Source organism: Saimiri boliviensis, chromosome X (assembly GCF_048565385.1).
Source record: "Saimiri boliviensis isolate mSaiBol1 chromosome X, mSaiBol1.pri, whole genome shotgun sequence".
Lineage (NCBI taxonomy): Eukaryota > Metazoa > Chordata > Mammalia > Primates > Cebidae > Saimiri > Saimiri boliviensis.
The window spans coordinates 15359870-15375716 of NC_133470.1; the positions used below are offsets into that span (position 1 = coordinate 15359870).

Genomic DNA, 15847 nt, shown 5'->3' on the forward strand with positions numbered 1-15847 from the left:
TTTTGTTTTTAATCTCAGATACACATTATATATTTTTTCAAGTGGTTGAGAAAAGATACATACAATAACATATGCTAGTTGCATGATTTTTAGTGTACAAAACAATACCATTTATGGACAAATTCATTTGTAGTGATAAAAATGTGTGTGGGAGGGAATGCTGGGAAGATGGCCGCCTAAGAACAGCTCAGGACTTCGGCTCCCAGTGAAAGTGCAGACGGTGAGTGGACGCCGCATTTCCAGACGAACTCTTATTGCCCACAGACCAGGAGATACCCAGGCAGAGGGGTCGCCAGCGTCGCAGTCCCAGCCGGTGCGGCTGTTTTGGCCCCCGCGGGGCTGATTCTGCCCCCGCAGCTGCTGTGACCACTCCCTGTTGCTGCGGTTCTCCCTACAAAAGCCACTGGTCTGGGAGCCCTCTTAGCTGGCGAGCAGAGCTCTGAGACCGCAGAGTTGCCCATTCATCTGAAATAGCGAGTCAGGCCAGGAGATTCCTAGGCAAAAAAATCCGCCAGGAGCCAGCGCCGCAGTTCGAGCCGACTCCCTGAGTCGCAGCATGGGAGATCCCCGCGCCTTTTCAACAAGGGAGCCAGGTGATCAGGCTCGGTTGGTCCCACCCCTCCACCCCCAACAACAACGAAAACAAAAACAGTAATTGGAAACCCTCTGGGTTGAGCCCTTCAAACCAAGCACAGCTGAACCCAGACAGTCCGGCTCCGTGGGGGAGGGGCTTCTGCCATTACTGAGACTCTCCACTGCTACGGAGGCAGGCTGCCGTTGCCGAGGCAACCCGCTGTTGCCAAAGCAACCTGCCACAACAGAGAGAGTCCACCATAACAGAGGCGGGGCCACCATTGCCCAGACAGTTCTAACTACGCCCATATAAAAAGGACTACAGGGAAGAGCTCAGGGCAGCTGGGCGGAGCCCACAGCAGCTCAGCAAAGCCCCTGCGGGCAGGCAGTGGCTAGGCCTGCTGCTAGCTGGGCGGGTCAGACCTGAAAGAAAAATCAAAAAAGGCAGTAGTGCAACGGAAACTCATAAAGCTCCAACTCCCTGGGACAGAGACAGACAACAGGTGGATAAACCCACAAAAATGGGAAGAAACCAGCGCAAAAAGGACGAAAACTCCCGAAACCAGAACACCTCTCCTCCTAAAAGGGATCACAACTCCTCACCAGCAAGGGAACCAGACCGGATGGAGAAGGAGGGTGATGAAATGACAGAATCAGACTTCAGAAGGTGGGTAGTAAGAAACTGCAGTGAGCTAAAAGAACATGTTCTAACCGAACGCAAAGAAAATAGGAACCTTGAAAAAAGATTGGACGAACTGCTGACGAGAATGGACAGCATAGAGAGGAGTCTAAGTGAATCGATGGAGCTGAAAAACGCAACACGAGAACTTCGTGAAGCATGCACAAGCTTCAACAGCCGAATTGACCAAGCAGAAGAAAAGATATCAGAGGTCGAAGGTCAACTCAATGAAATAAAAAGAGAAGGCAAGAACAGAGAAAAAAGCGCAAAAAGGAATGAACAAAATCTTCAAGAAATGTGGGACTATGTGAAAAGACCTAATCTACGTCTGATAGGTGTACCTGAATGTGATGAAGAGAATGAATCCAAGCTGGAAAATACTCTTCAGGATATTATCCAGGAAAACTTCCCCAACCTAGCAAGGCAGACCAATATTCAAATCCAGGAAATACAGAGAACACCACAAAGATATTCCTCAAGAAGAGCAACCCCAAGGCACATGATCGTCAGATTCACCAGGGTTGAAATGAAAGAGAAAATGCTAAGGGCAACCAGAGAGAAAGGTCGGGTTACCCACAAAGGGAAGTCCATTAGACTCACAGCAGATCTCTCAGCAGAAACCCTACAAGCCAGAAGAGATTGGGGGCCAATATTCAACATCCTTAAAGAAAAGAACTTTCAACCCAGAATCTCCTGTCCAGCCAAACTAAGCTTCATAAGTGAAGGAAAAATAAAATCCTTTGTGAACAAGCAAGCACTCAGAGATTTCATCACCACCAAACCTGCTCTACAAGAACTCCTGAAAGAGGCTCTACACATATAAAGGAACAACCAGTACCAGCCACTCCAAAAACACACCAAATGGTAAAAGAGCATCAACACAATCAAGAATCTGCATCAACTAACCAACAAAACAGCCAGGTAGCATCAAAATGACAGTATCAAATTCACACATAACAATACTATCCCTAAATGTCAATGGACTAAATGCCCCAATCAAAAGACACAGACTGGCAAATTGGATAAAAAGCCAAAACCCATCAGTGTGCTGTATCCAGGAAACCCATCTTACATGCAAGGATACACAAAGGCTCAAAATAAAGGGATGGAGGAAGATCTACCAAGCAAATGGAGAGCAAAAAAAGGCAGGAGTTGCAATTCTCATCTCTGATAAAATAGATTTTAAAGCAACAAAGATCAAAAGAGACAAAGAAGGACATTACATAATGGTAAAAGGATCACTGCAACAAGAAGAGCTAACGATCCTAAATATATACGCACCCAATACAGGAGCACCCAGATACATAAGACAAGTTCTTAATGACTTACAAAGAGACTTAGACTCCCACACCATAATAGTGGGAGACTTTAACACCCCATTGTCAATGTTAGACAGATCATCCAGACAGAAAATCAACAAGGATATCCAGGATCTGAATATAGGCCTGGAACAAGCAAACCTAATAGACATTTACAGAACTCTCCACCCCAAATCCACAGAATATACATTCTTCTCAGCACCACATCACACCTACTCTAAAATTGACCACATAATTGGCAATAAATCACTCCTCAGCAAATGCAAAAGACCAGAAATCATAACAAACAGTCTCTCAGACCACAGTGCAATCGAGTTAGAACTCAGAATGCAGAAACTAACTCAGAACCGCACAGCTTCATGGAAACTGAACAACTTGCTCTTGAATGTTGACTGGATAAACAATGAAATGAAGGCAGAAATAAAGATGTTCTTCGAAACCAATGAGAACGAAGACACAACATACCAGAATCTCTGGGACACATTTAAAGCAGTCTCTAGAGGAAAATATATAGCAATGAGTGCCCACATGAGAAGAAAGGAGAGATCTAAAATTGATACCCTATCATCAAAATTGAAAGAGCTAGAGGAGCAAGATCAAAAAAACTCAAAACCTAGCAGAAGACAGGAAATAACTAAGATCAGAGCAGAACTGAAGGAAATAGAGACACAAAAAACTCTTCAAAAAATCAATAAATCCAGGAGCTGGTTTTTTGAAAAGATCAACAAAATAGACAGACCACTAGCCAGATTAATAAAAAAGAAAAGAGAGAATAACCAAATTGATGCAATAAAAAACGATAAAGGGGATATCACCACAGATTCCACAGAAATCCAAACCATCATCAGAGATTATTACAAACAACTCTATGCACATAAACTAGTAAACCTGGAAGAAATGGATAAATTCCTGGACACCTGCATCCTCCCAAGCCTAAACCTGGAAGAAGCCGAAACCCTGAATAGACCAATAACATGGTCTGAAGTCGAGGCAGCAATAAAGAGCCTATCACCCAAAAAAAGCCCAGGTCCAGATGGGTTCACAGCTGAATTCTACCAGACATGCAAAGAGGAGCTGATACCATTCCTTCTGAAACTATTCCAGACAATCCAAAAAGAGGGAATCCTTCCCAAATCATTTTACGAGACAAACATCATCCTGATACCAAAACCTGGCAGAGACTCAACAAGAAAAGAAAATTTCAGGCCAATATCCATGATGAACATAGATGCAAAAATCTTCAATAAAATACTGGCAAACAGATTGCAACAGCGTATCAAAAAGCTCATCCACCATGATCAAGTAGGATTCATCCCGGGGATGCAAGGCTGGTTCAACATACGCAAGTCCATAAACGTAATTCACCACATAAACAGAACCAAAGACAAAAACCACATGATTATCTCAATTGATGCAGAGAAGGCTTTTGACAAAATTCAGCAACCCTTTATGCTAAAAACCCTCAATAAACTAGGTATTGACGGAACGTATCTCAAAACAATAAAAGCTATTTACGACAAACCAACAGCCAATATCATACTGAATGGGCAAAAACTGGAAGCATTCCCTTTGAAATCTGGCACTAGACAAGGATGCCCTCTCTCACCACTCCTATTCAATATAGTACTGGAAGTTCTAGCCAGAGCAATCAGGCAAGAAAAAGAAATAAAGGGTATCCAAATTGGAAAGGAGGAAATCAAATTGTCTCTATTTGCAGATGACATGATTGTATATCTGGAAGACCCCATCATCTCAGCCCAAAATCTCCTGAAACTGATAAACAACTTCAGCAAAGTCTCAGGATACAAAATCAACGTGCAAAAATCACAAGCATTCCTATACACCAGTAATAGACTTCAAGAGAGCCAAATCAAGAACGAACTGCCATTCACAATTGCTACAAAGAGAATAAAGTACCTAGGAATACAACTAACAAGGAACGTAAAGGACCTCTTCAAGGAGAACTACAAGCCATTGCTCAACGAAATAAGAGAGGATACAAACAGATGGAGAAACATTCCATGTTCATGGTTAGGAAGAATCAACATCGTGAAAATGGCCATACTGCCCAAAGTAATTTACAGATTCAATGCTATTCCCATCAAGCCACCGATGACCTTCTTCACAGAACTGGAAAAAAACACCTTAAACTTCATATGGAACCAAAAGAGAGCCCGCATAGCCAAGTCAATTCTAAGCAAAAAGAACAAAGCAGGAGGCATCACACTACCGGACTTCAAACTATACTGCAAGGCTACAGTAATCAAAACAGCATGGTACTGGTACCAAAACAGAGATATAGACCAATGGAACAGAACAGAGGCCTCAGAGGAAATACAGCATACCCACAACCATCTGATCTTCGACAAACCTGACAAAAACAAGCAATGGGAAAAGGACTCCCTGTTTAATAAATGGTGTTGGGAAAACTGGGCTAGCCATGTGCAGAAAGCAGAAACAGGACCCCTTCCTGACACCTTACACCAAAATTAACTCCAGATGGATTAAAGACTTAAACATCAGACCTAATACCATAAAAACCTTAGAAGAAAATCTAGGCAAAACCATTCAGGACATAGGTGTAGGCAAGGACTTCATGACCAAAACGCCAAAAGCAATGGCAACAAAAGCCAAAATAGACAAATGGGACCTAATCAAACTCCACAGCTTCTGCACGGCAAAAGAAACAGTCAGTAGAGTGAATCGGCAACCAGCAGAATGGGAAAAAATTTTTGCAGCCTACCCATCTGACAATGGGCTGATATCCAGAATTTACAAAGAACTAAAGCAGATCTGCAAGAAAAAAACAAACAAGCCCATTCAAAAATGGGCGAAGGATATGAACAGATACTTTACAAAAGAAGACATACAGGAGGCCAACAAACATATGAAAAAATGCTCATCATCACTGGTCATCAGAGAAATGCAAATCAAAACCACATTGGGATACCATCTCACACCAGTTAGAATGGCGATCATTAAAAAATCGGGAAACAACAGATGCTGGAGAGGATGTGGAGAAATAGGAACACTTTTACACTGTTGGTGGGAATGTAAATTAATTCAACTATTGTGGAAGACAGTGTGGCGATTCCTCAAGGACCTAAAAATAGAAATCCCATTTGACCCAGCAATCCCATTACTGGGTATATATCCAAAGGATTATAAATCATTCTACTACAAGGACACGTGCACACAAATGTTCATTGCAGCACTGTTTACAATAGCAAAGACCTGGAACCAACCCAAATGCCCAACGATGATAGACTGGATAGGGAAAATGTGGTACATATACACCATGGAATATTACGCAGCCATCAAAAACGATGAGTTCACGTCCTTTGTAGGGACGTGGATGAACCTGGAAACCATCATTCTCAGCAAACTTACACAAGAGCAGAAAATCAAACACCGTATATTCTCACTCATAGGCGGGTGTTGAACAATGAGAACACATGGACACAGGGAGGGGAGCACTACATACTGGGGTCCGTTGGGGGGAAATGGGGGAGGGGCGGGGGGTGGGGAGGTGGGAATAGATAGCATGGGGAGAAATGACAGACACAGGTGAGGGGATGGAAGGCAGCAAACCACACTGCCATGTGTGTACCTATGCAACAATCTTGCATGTTCATCACATGTACCCCAAAACCTAAAATGCAATTAAAAAAAAATGTGTGTGGGAATTATACATATCAACTTCAGGATAGAAATTACATCTGGGTAGAGGAAATGGGAATGAAGTTTTATTTTCAACATTTTACATTTCAAAAGGCAAGAAGAGATCAGAAGCAAATAAGCCAAAATATTATCAACTGTTAAATCTGAAGGGGATATACGTTTTTTTCTGTATATTTGCGTGATCTTTTTTGAACTCCTGTGGCATATCATATAACATTTGTTATACTTTTTAGCTTTTGTCATGCATTTTTAACTTACTGTCATGCATTATTACATACCAGGTTGTAAACTTCTATGTATATAAGACAGCTCCATTTACTCACTCACGTCAAACACAGGATACAAAAGAAAACCTTACTTACATAAAGCAAAAGGTCCAATAAACATTTGTTAGTTGACTGATTGAAACAATTTGTGTGTGTGTGTGTGTGTGTGTGTGTGTGTGTGTGTGTGTGATTTGGTCTGAGGTACTAAAGTTTAGCAGTAAATCTAACTTGTAGTATTGACAAACTATGGTAGTTTTCAAATAATAAATAATACAAGTCAGGATGTCTAAGGAATTTCCTTGATAAATCTAGCTTTTATCACTGAATATCATGGATGGTATTTTATATTTCTATAGTACTTGGCAAATACATATTAGCTGTGTTATAATTTACCTGATATAGAATGTATCCTGTGCTTGAATTTACTCCCATTTTATCATTTTACTTACAATGTAAAAATAACTTAAATGCTTTGGGACTGAGTAATTTTGGAAGGTTTCTGTACATTAGAGGTCAAAACAAAGGTAAAGATGGAGGTAATGAAGTATTTGCCTGTACTTTTAAGTGTATAAATATAACATATTATTAGAAAACTATTTCTAAATGTTCATTGGTCTTAACATCCCTCCTCAGTAGTGTGTGTGTGTGTGTGTGTGTGTGTGTGTGTGTGTGTGTGTGTGTGTTTCAGAATCGTTTTCTACAACAAAATTTATGTACATGACTTGGAAAGATAGTATAGCATGATCATGGTTAAGAAATGGCATTCAGAATCAGTCATCCTGGGTTTAAAATCTCAGCTCTGCTACATCTTAGCTGTGTGGTCATGGGATAAATTATGGAACTTCATTAAAACTCAGTATCCTCATCTGTAAAATGAGTGTAAGATCTGCCTCAGAATGACGATTTGAGAATTAAGTGAGATAATCCATGGGAAGCACTTAGCATGGGGCCTACTGCAAGAGTACTTAAAAATAACTTAAAATGAAGCTTACTTTTTCAGGGACCATACTGGTCCATAAAGAAGTAGTTTCCTAGCCTGGCCAACATGGCCAAACCTCGTCTCTACTAAAAATACAAAAATTAGCCTGGTGTGGTGGCCCATGCCTGTAATCCCAGCTGCTTAGGAGGCTGAGGCAGGAGAGTCACTTGAACCCGGGAGGCGGAGGTTGCAGTGAGCCAAGACCGCGCCACTGCACTCCAGGATGGGCAACAGAGCAAGACTCCGTCTCAAAAAAAGAAAGAAAGAAAGAAAAAAAGCAGTAGTTTCACCTGATCTTAGCCAACAGGTCGAGAAGCAATAAAGTGTAGTTTCTGTGTTTGTAGGATTTTACTTCTGCTCAAGGAGTAGACAGGATATTTGCTAATAAAATGTGAACAGAAATATTTAAAATACTTTCGTTATCAAGTTATATTCCCTGCTATTTGGATGATGAAATAAAGAATTTCTCCCAAGAAAGAGCTTCCTCAGAGAGTAATTAGAAAATGAATTGTAGACTAGAGACGGCCCTCCATATTAGCAGGTGCCACATCCATGAATTCAACTGAGGATTGAAAATACTCAGAAAAACTAAAAAATAAAAATAAAAAAAATTAAAAATACAACAATAAAAAATACAAATAAAAACTAACACAGTATTACAATTATTTATTTGCATGACATTTATCTTTTATTAGATAGTATAAGTAATCACAAGATAATTTAAAGTATATAGGAGAATACCCATAGGTTATATGCAAATACTATGCCATTTTATGTCAGGGGCGATCATCCATGGATTTTGGTACCCTCGGGGATCCTGGAACCAGTGGCCCCCTCTATATCCCTCTAGATACTGAGGAATAACTGTTATAACCTTTGAAATGGCTTAATCCATGAATAGTAGAATAAAAGAATATTTTATTCTGTTCTGTTTCGTACCTGTTAGATATTTTAACTTAACAAAACATTTAGAAAACAATGACTCTTGCTACTTCCTTAAACAGTATATGATTAGTTTAAAGAATTCACTATTACAAAACATAATTAAGTTATATAACTGCCTTTTAAAATAATTTAGTAAATTATATGGCGGTTAATACCAATTAGTTGCTTTGCCAGAATCTTAAGGGAAAATTAATACTGAGAATAAAACAATGACCCAAAGCCTTAGACAATCAGCAATGAAAATGCGTTTATGGTTATAAGTCTCTCTGTCCAGTATGATTCTTTAGTGATTGAGGCTTGATTTTTATGGGGTAGAGATCTTGAGAATATTGAGAGAACTATAGCTCTCCAGATATTTGTATTTGTTAGTACTCATACATTTATTTTTTATTCTGTTTCTGATTTTTTTTTTTTCAGCTGAGGAGTTTTATTCTGGAAAATGTGAAATGCCCTGATTTAGTTTGTTTACTTATGGAGACAGTAGTACAATTCAGGAACCTTTATCTAAAGTTACCTAGTCTTTTCTGTTTGTATTCCAAAGTACATGATACAATTCCAATTTTAAGGTAGATTTCAGGGTGAGACATGGAATTATCATTAGCAGATTACTGATATATTTGATCACATTCTTAGTTTATTGCTTAAGATGTCAGCTTTTAAATACCTCATATTTTAAATAAAGACACTGAAACAAGTAGCAAACTTGCCTGTCTTGCTAACTACAGCTGGTGACATTCTGTTGCAGACGTTGTGGGGGCAATGGTATGCTTTTGTGAATAAATTAAGTTCAAAACAAGCTTTTCAGAGTTATTTTTTGTATGTTTCTCTTCTTTGTCTACACCTTTGTTATATATAGCATCTCAGGGTGGTGGTAGAATAAGTAATAAAGCTTGGCGTGTTATTCCTACCTTTCCATTAAATACCCATGAAGATATTAAATACCCATGAAGTTCTGCAAATTAAGAAACTAAGCATTGACGCTTGCTAGCAAAGTCCAGGGAGAATTAATTTTATTAGCAGGACTGGGTTAAAAGCATAGTTTTGAACATCATGCTGTTTATTCTACTTTGTGAACCCAAATCAGGCCAGATATCTAAAGGGAGTAGGAAATGACTTGGACCCATGCTCACAGGAACTGAAAAATAAGCAGCCATCTCACTGAGGTTAACTATAATCTGACACCTCTGGAACTGGAGTTCTCAGCCTCCTACTAACCTGCATTAGCATCTGCATTTCCAGATCTTTGCAGAGACTAAAATGTCCTAAATATAGTAAGGCAAGAGGCAAAGAAGGATTGGAAGAGGAATGTGCTATCCTAGGATTCTGAGTCCCTGTGGCAAAGTGTGGCGAAGGTAAAGGGATGGGAACAGGCTGTGCTTGGAAATGTGGTCTCCAGAATGCCATGAGGTTAACAGCTAATGGCATATGCTCTTCTGGCTTATTGAGAGAACCCTGCCCAGACAGTTTAGCCTCAGACCAACCAACCCCAATAAGAAGGATGTGTACTAGCAAGCCAGGTTCCAAAATTGGGCTTGGAGTGCATCAGTTCATATTTGAAGGTCAAGTTGCAGCCAAATGCCAGTCCTGGCGGATCTCTTTCTATCTTAGTAAGGATGAGTTTTAAAGGGTGGAACAGAGAAAACACTGAAAGGACACAGCAGATAAAACATTGCTGTGAAGATTTAGAAGCAACACATGGTTCTGAAAATGACTTTTTCTAACGAGCAAATAAAGTTAAGACATCTGCTTAGTCTCCCAAAAGAAAGCCAGAAAGATATAACCTCTATAGAGAGTGAATAAGCTAAAGCAAGGCAAAAAATGCCGAAGTTGGCTTAGATGAGGACAAATGAAAGAAGACTAAAACAGATAAAACAAAATTGTGTAGTGCTTTTGAACTCATTAATGTTCATTTACTAATATTTATTGAACACGTACTATGTGCCTGCTATTCTAGGTGCTAATGATAAAATCGTGAACATTGCATACTAAGTACAAAAATTTAGTAGAAAACATGCTAAGCAATTATGAAAGGTCCAATCTAAAAGTTGTAAGGTTTGTGGTAGAAAATAATAGAAAAATAGGAGTAGAAACAGCATTTAAGGTTGCTGTAAGAAGACTTTTCTAATTTCATTGATTCCAGGTATTATTGATTCAAAAAATACACATATACACACTCTCCTCTATAGATATATTCTGAATAATTTAAAATTTTTATTTCAAGGAAAAGGAAAAGTCCTAACAGTATTTAGGCAGAAAAAAGAAGTGATCTATATTGGAACAAAATTCAAATAGGCCTCATACTTCTTTTCTATTACAAATGCCAGAGACTGTCAGGTCATTGTTCCTCATTTGTTGCCTTATATGATAGTATTATAATTTCTTTATTTTAGAAAATGGCAGCCCTTCTTATTAGACCCTTAATTTTCTTCTTGGAAAAATATCTGAGTATATGGATTTTGTTACAAGAAGATACTTTATTCCTTCCTGCATTAAAGTTGCTTTAATAAGCATACAGACTCGAGTGTCTATGATATGAATGGCATTGTCCAGGGCTTTATGGTACACTGAAGCTTCTAGTGACTCTGAAGAATAAAAGATTGCCTTCCCAAGAATTCTGTGCCTATCAAGTTGCCACGTATATGTGAAGATGTTCAAAAATGCAAAGACTTGGAAAATAGGACACTTTGTCAGAAAACCTTTCAAAGATGCACTCTGGCTAAGTAAAACATGAATGCAAGTCAGTCACTCAAATATGTATAAACCATACAAGTAAAGGACTGGTGGTAAACAGTGAAGCTAATTGAATATGTAAAAAAAAATAAAATATTATAGCTCATGTATCTATAATTACAAATTAAATTCAACAGTCAAAGCCTGCTCTCAAAAATAAATATATTTAACAAAATGGTACAAGAAGAATCAGTGTCTATAACCTTAGATTAATTTAAACAGTTTAAGGTCACAATACTTTAAAAACTGGTTCTGACATAAGAACAGATCAATAGCCTGGACTTGACTAGGCTAGAGTTCACTAGAAAGTTCTGAAAGCACATCTAGTATCTATATGTAAGAATGCTAAGATGTAACAAAGAACTAAAAATTTGTGGCAAAGGGTATTGGGAAAATTGGTTTAGTGTTTAGAAATTATATTAAATCTGGATTCTCTCACCATGTCATATATTAAAATAAATTACAAGTGAATAAATATTTAAGGAAAGAAATTAAATTATTAAAATATCAAGATACGTAAATGAAGATGAATATTAACCATGCTCAGGCTAAGTAAGGACTTTGAGCACAAGAGTAATAGACATAATTACAAAGGCCTATGTCAGTAAACTTGACTATATAATTTATATTCAACAACAACAAAACTCTAAATAGTGATCACAATAAACTGGGGAAATGATTTGTAACAGAATTTGGCAACAAGTTGTCATCCATGAATCAGCAAGAAAATATTAACCCTAGTGGACCTGATTTCACTTACCAATTGATAGAACAAAACATCTCATTGAATGCCAGAGAGGTTTTTAAAAATGATTTTATTTTGTTTTGGCAATGGTTATAGAGTGAATATTCTGATACACTGCTGAAGGAAACTGACATGACTTTTTTTTGATGTCAGATTGTTAGTATATATTGGAAGCCTTTAACATTCATACCCTTTGAACCAATTATATCACTTATAGAATTTGCCCTATAGGAATAAAGATACAGATATTGAAGTATGTTCATTAATAGACTTGTTAAACAGCCATCCATTAAAAATGGTAGTTTTAAAAATTAATAACAGCTTTAAATGTTGCTTATATAATACCAAGTTAAATAAAAACAACATACAATAAGATGTCCAATATTACTTCCATTTGAGAAAGATTTACCAGAAGAAAGTATACCAAAATATTAGCAAGAGTTAATTTTTAAAATGTCTTCTCTATACCCTATTTATATCCTTTATATTCTTTTTGTATGTTCCATAATGAGTTTATATTATTTTTATAAGTAGTTTGAATACATGTGAAATGTTAAATTCTTTCCACCATCTTCTCTTAATTGCATGTGGTTTTCACTAAACAGTGAATTGGTTTGATATAGAAAACTTTAGTTGTTCCATTTCATTCTTTTTCAATGAAGATTTTCATTGTATTCCTGGAAGGATAAATAAAAGAATAAACATTTTATTTGACTCTTGTTAGCCACCTGCTTTATACAGTAAATTGTATTTATAAAATGCCAGAGAAAAATAACTAATAAATTTTATTCACGGTGTTATAAATGTGCCGGTTACAAATTTAAATTTGTAGTCGTATCAGTGGACAGTTTTGAACTAAGATCTTTTATAAAATCAAAGTTTTAACACTTAGGGTGAAATGAAAGAAATGTATGTGGGAGTCTTTCAGTTAGAGTAGAATATAAGATGGAACACTACCTGGAACAATATTCATTTGAGATGTGCGCAGTTTTTCTCTATTCCTGGAAGCTACCCCTTTCTTTGTGCTGTGAGAAAAGCAAGAGGAGGTTCCTGATAGGGTCTGTTCTTTCAGTTATGCTGTAGGTAGATTGCTAGCTAGCACCATTTGAAAAGGAGCAGGGTAAGAACATGATATCCATGTATTATGGGAGAGTAGCATACATAAAAGAGTCACCTTTGGACGACGTGGGATAATATTCTAGCTGATAATCTCCTACATTACTTAAAATTGGCAGTTCTTCCTTCCCAGTAATACCTGGAAAAAGAAGTTTCTTTAAGTCAGAAGATCCCTTAATGAACAAATAAGTTGTACCCTATACGTACATGTAAGTCATCTGTACCCTATTATCCTATTCCTTCATTAAAAACAAAAACACAATACCTTTAAGAAGTATCTTTTCCCTCCATAATTTATGGCACTTGCCTGGTATTGTGTCCAATTTTAAAATCTTTGTTTTGATGTAAGGACAGTGTTTCATTAAACATTACAAGATCTGATCTGAAAGTATCCCCACTTAGAGTAAAAAAGGACAGGCCTGAGTCATTCAGAAGGCTTTCATATAAATGTTGGCTTTGAAGAATTTATACTAATTATTTTGCCAAAAGCTTTTTTATTCCTTTTATAGACCAGAATTGGATACAAGTTATTTAGTTAAGTCGTACTTAGTTCTTAGCATTTCCATTTCCTTTCTAGCCCTTATTTTCTTTCCTCCCAACCAAAAACAACAAAAAAGATTTTCATATTTTGTTTTAAAGCAGAATTTTGTTATCTCTTCTATTCAGAAGAGATAAATAAGGGCAGGATGAAGGTGATGATTGGTATTTGGTGATGGAATGTTTATCCCACTTTGGATTTGCAATGGCCATCAATAGGGATGAGCTGGTGAAAAGTAGATGTTTGTTAGAAAAAGGTAAGTAAAGGGACATGACTTGGAGGAAGCTTTCTGCTACCAGCAACTACTGTGTATTGGTGAGGCCCTTTCTTGGTCTTAGAAGGCCAATTAAAATGTGTCTCTGGATTTCAGAGCGCAATACAGATGACAGTCTTTGTCACTCTTCTGGCACTTTTGAGTATCCTCAAGACATTGACACTTCTGATTCATGATCTATGCATATTCTGTCACCATATCTGCTCTTTGCTCCACACCTTCTCCCTTTCTCTTTTTCCTTCCTTGACAATGTTTGTGGGGTGGTAAGAAAGAATTTTGGAACCAAGAAATGAGGGGCGGCGGGGGAGAGGAAGATGATCTATTTTTGACACTCTGGCTTCTTGCTACTCTGTCCCAGAATATACTCCCAGGCAATTGGAATCCCCAGTCGGAAAAACACTGGAGAATGACTTTTCTTCTGCTTCTTTTCCTTTGCAGGAAACACATGAAATTGTGGCAATCAAGAAATTCAAGGACAGTGAAGGTAGATATAAATATATATGTATGTATGTATTTTTCCTTCTGTATTATGTTTTTATAAATAGTGTGGAAGAAGTGGCACCTAGCTGGTTACGCACTGTCTATTCCTGATATTTTGAAGTCACAATCTCAGAAAGTGAATATAGCTTATTTATTATCATGCTTTGCTTTCAAACATTTAGTTCCTTCTATGTGAATCTTTTCAAATCTCATATTAGAAAATTCATCTTTTTATTTTAAGGTATAGTCAGCATTGGAAATCCTGCTCCAAAGGCTGGTTAGAAAGCATGTTGTTTATGCTGTTTCTAAATATTATTAAAATTAAAAAACTGACTTGAAGTAAATACTTTTGTGGGTCCACACAAATAGCAAGTACTATGTGAAAGATTTCAGTATTGGTTACTGTGATCTCCAGCTCCTAGTCAGAGTTAGAAGTACAATGATAAGTGACAGACAATATTGAGGGATTGATTTTATATTTAGAATAATGCAGTGGAAGAATAAAAGGTTTTTAAGCAGAAATACTATGCTTAGGGGCCTTCATCACATCCAGACCATTTCAAACAGAGTTGTAAAATTACCCCATGCTGTGCAAGAAAGTTTAAAATAATGCATTTCGGTAGTTTATTTGTTTAAAAATCTAGACGATTGGCCATCCAAAGATAGCCAAATAGAGAAACTGATTACAAAAATTGATACGGCCTTTAAGGTGCTCCGGACAACATTTTTTTCAGACTTTTTGGACTGTGACCCACAGTAGAAATATGTTACATCCTAACTCAGTGTCCACACACATATGTAACACTATATGTAAATGAAGCAAAAATGTCACAAACTTTATTATATGAGTGTGAAGCACTCTACTTTCTGTCCTTTCCTGTTCATAAAAATGCCTATTGTGAAATCAAATAGATTGATTACACCACTAATAAGTCAAAGTCTGCTATTTGAAAAACTGTGGTCTAAAAGTAGGAAGTACCAACATAGCATCAATCTTCATATCTAATCAGAAGTATGGAAATAGCAGTCATAGCTTACCTTCTTTAGCACACATTCCCTAAGTGATGTAAGACACCAGCCTCTATATTTATGAACCGTTTCATCACCCTCACCTCAGAGACTTAGCAGACATTAAATAACAAAAAGGGACTTGCTCCAGGAAAAATGCAGCAGTATTTGATGTAATCCATCTCTGATGTGCTACTTATTGGAACACATGCATATCAGCTGGGAACTTTAGCAATCATTGTATGGGTAGGTTTAAAGGGAAGGTAAAAAAGAACTTTTTGCTTGTTCTGTGGGGACAAAAAAAAATCTTGCTTCAAATGGGATACTTGTGGTCTAGCAGGAAGCAGTAGCCCCAGGCCATCCCACTGTGAAACCATTGGAAATGAGCTCTTTGAGCAGTGACTTTGGGTCAACAGGTGGCTGAGAGACAAATGGTGATCTCCTGAAAAGAATAGTTGCAACAGTAGATCAAAGCACAACCTTTGCATGCATGTAAAGGCTTCTGGCTGTGCAT

The 15847-nt window shown here is 37.6% G+C and overlaps 1 protein-coding gene across 3 annotated transcripts in view; it reads left to right on the plus strand.

Moving 5' to 3' along the window:
* Nucleotides 1-15847, plus strand: part of CDKL5 (cyclin dependent kinase like 5) — a 197470-nt gene that overhangs the window by 115142 nt on the left and 66481 nt on the right. For all 3 annotated transcript variants that reach the window (XM_074391867.1, XM_074391868.1, XM_010334894.2), the window contains exon 4: nucleotides 14284-14329. In XM_074391867.1, the coding sequence (XP_074247968.1) occupies nucleotides 14284-14329 (46 nt within the window). The remainder of the gene's footprint in view (nucleotides 1-14283; nucleotides 14330-15847) is intronic.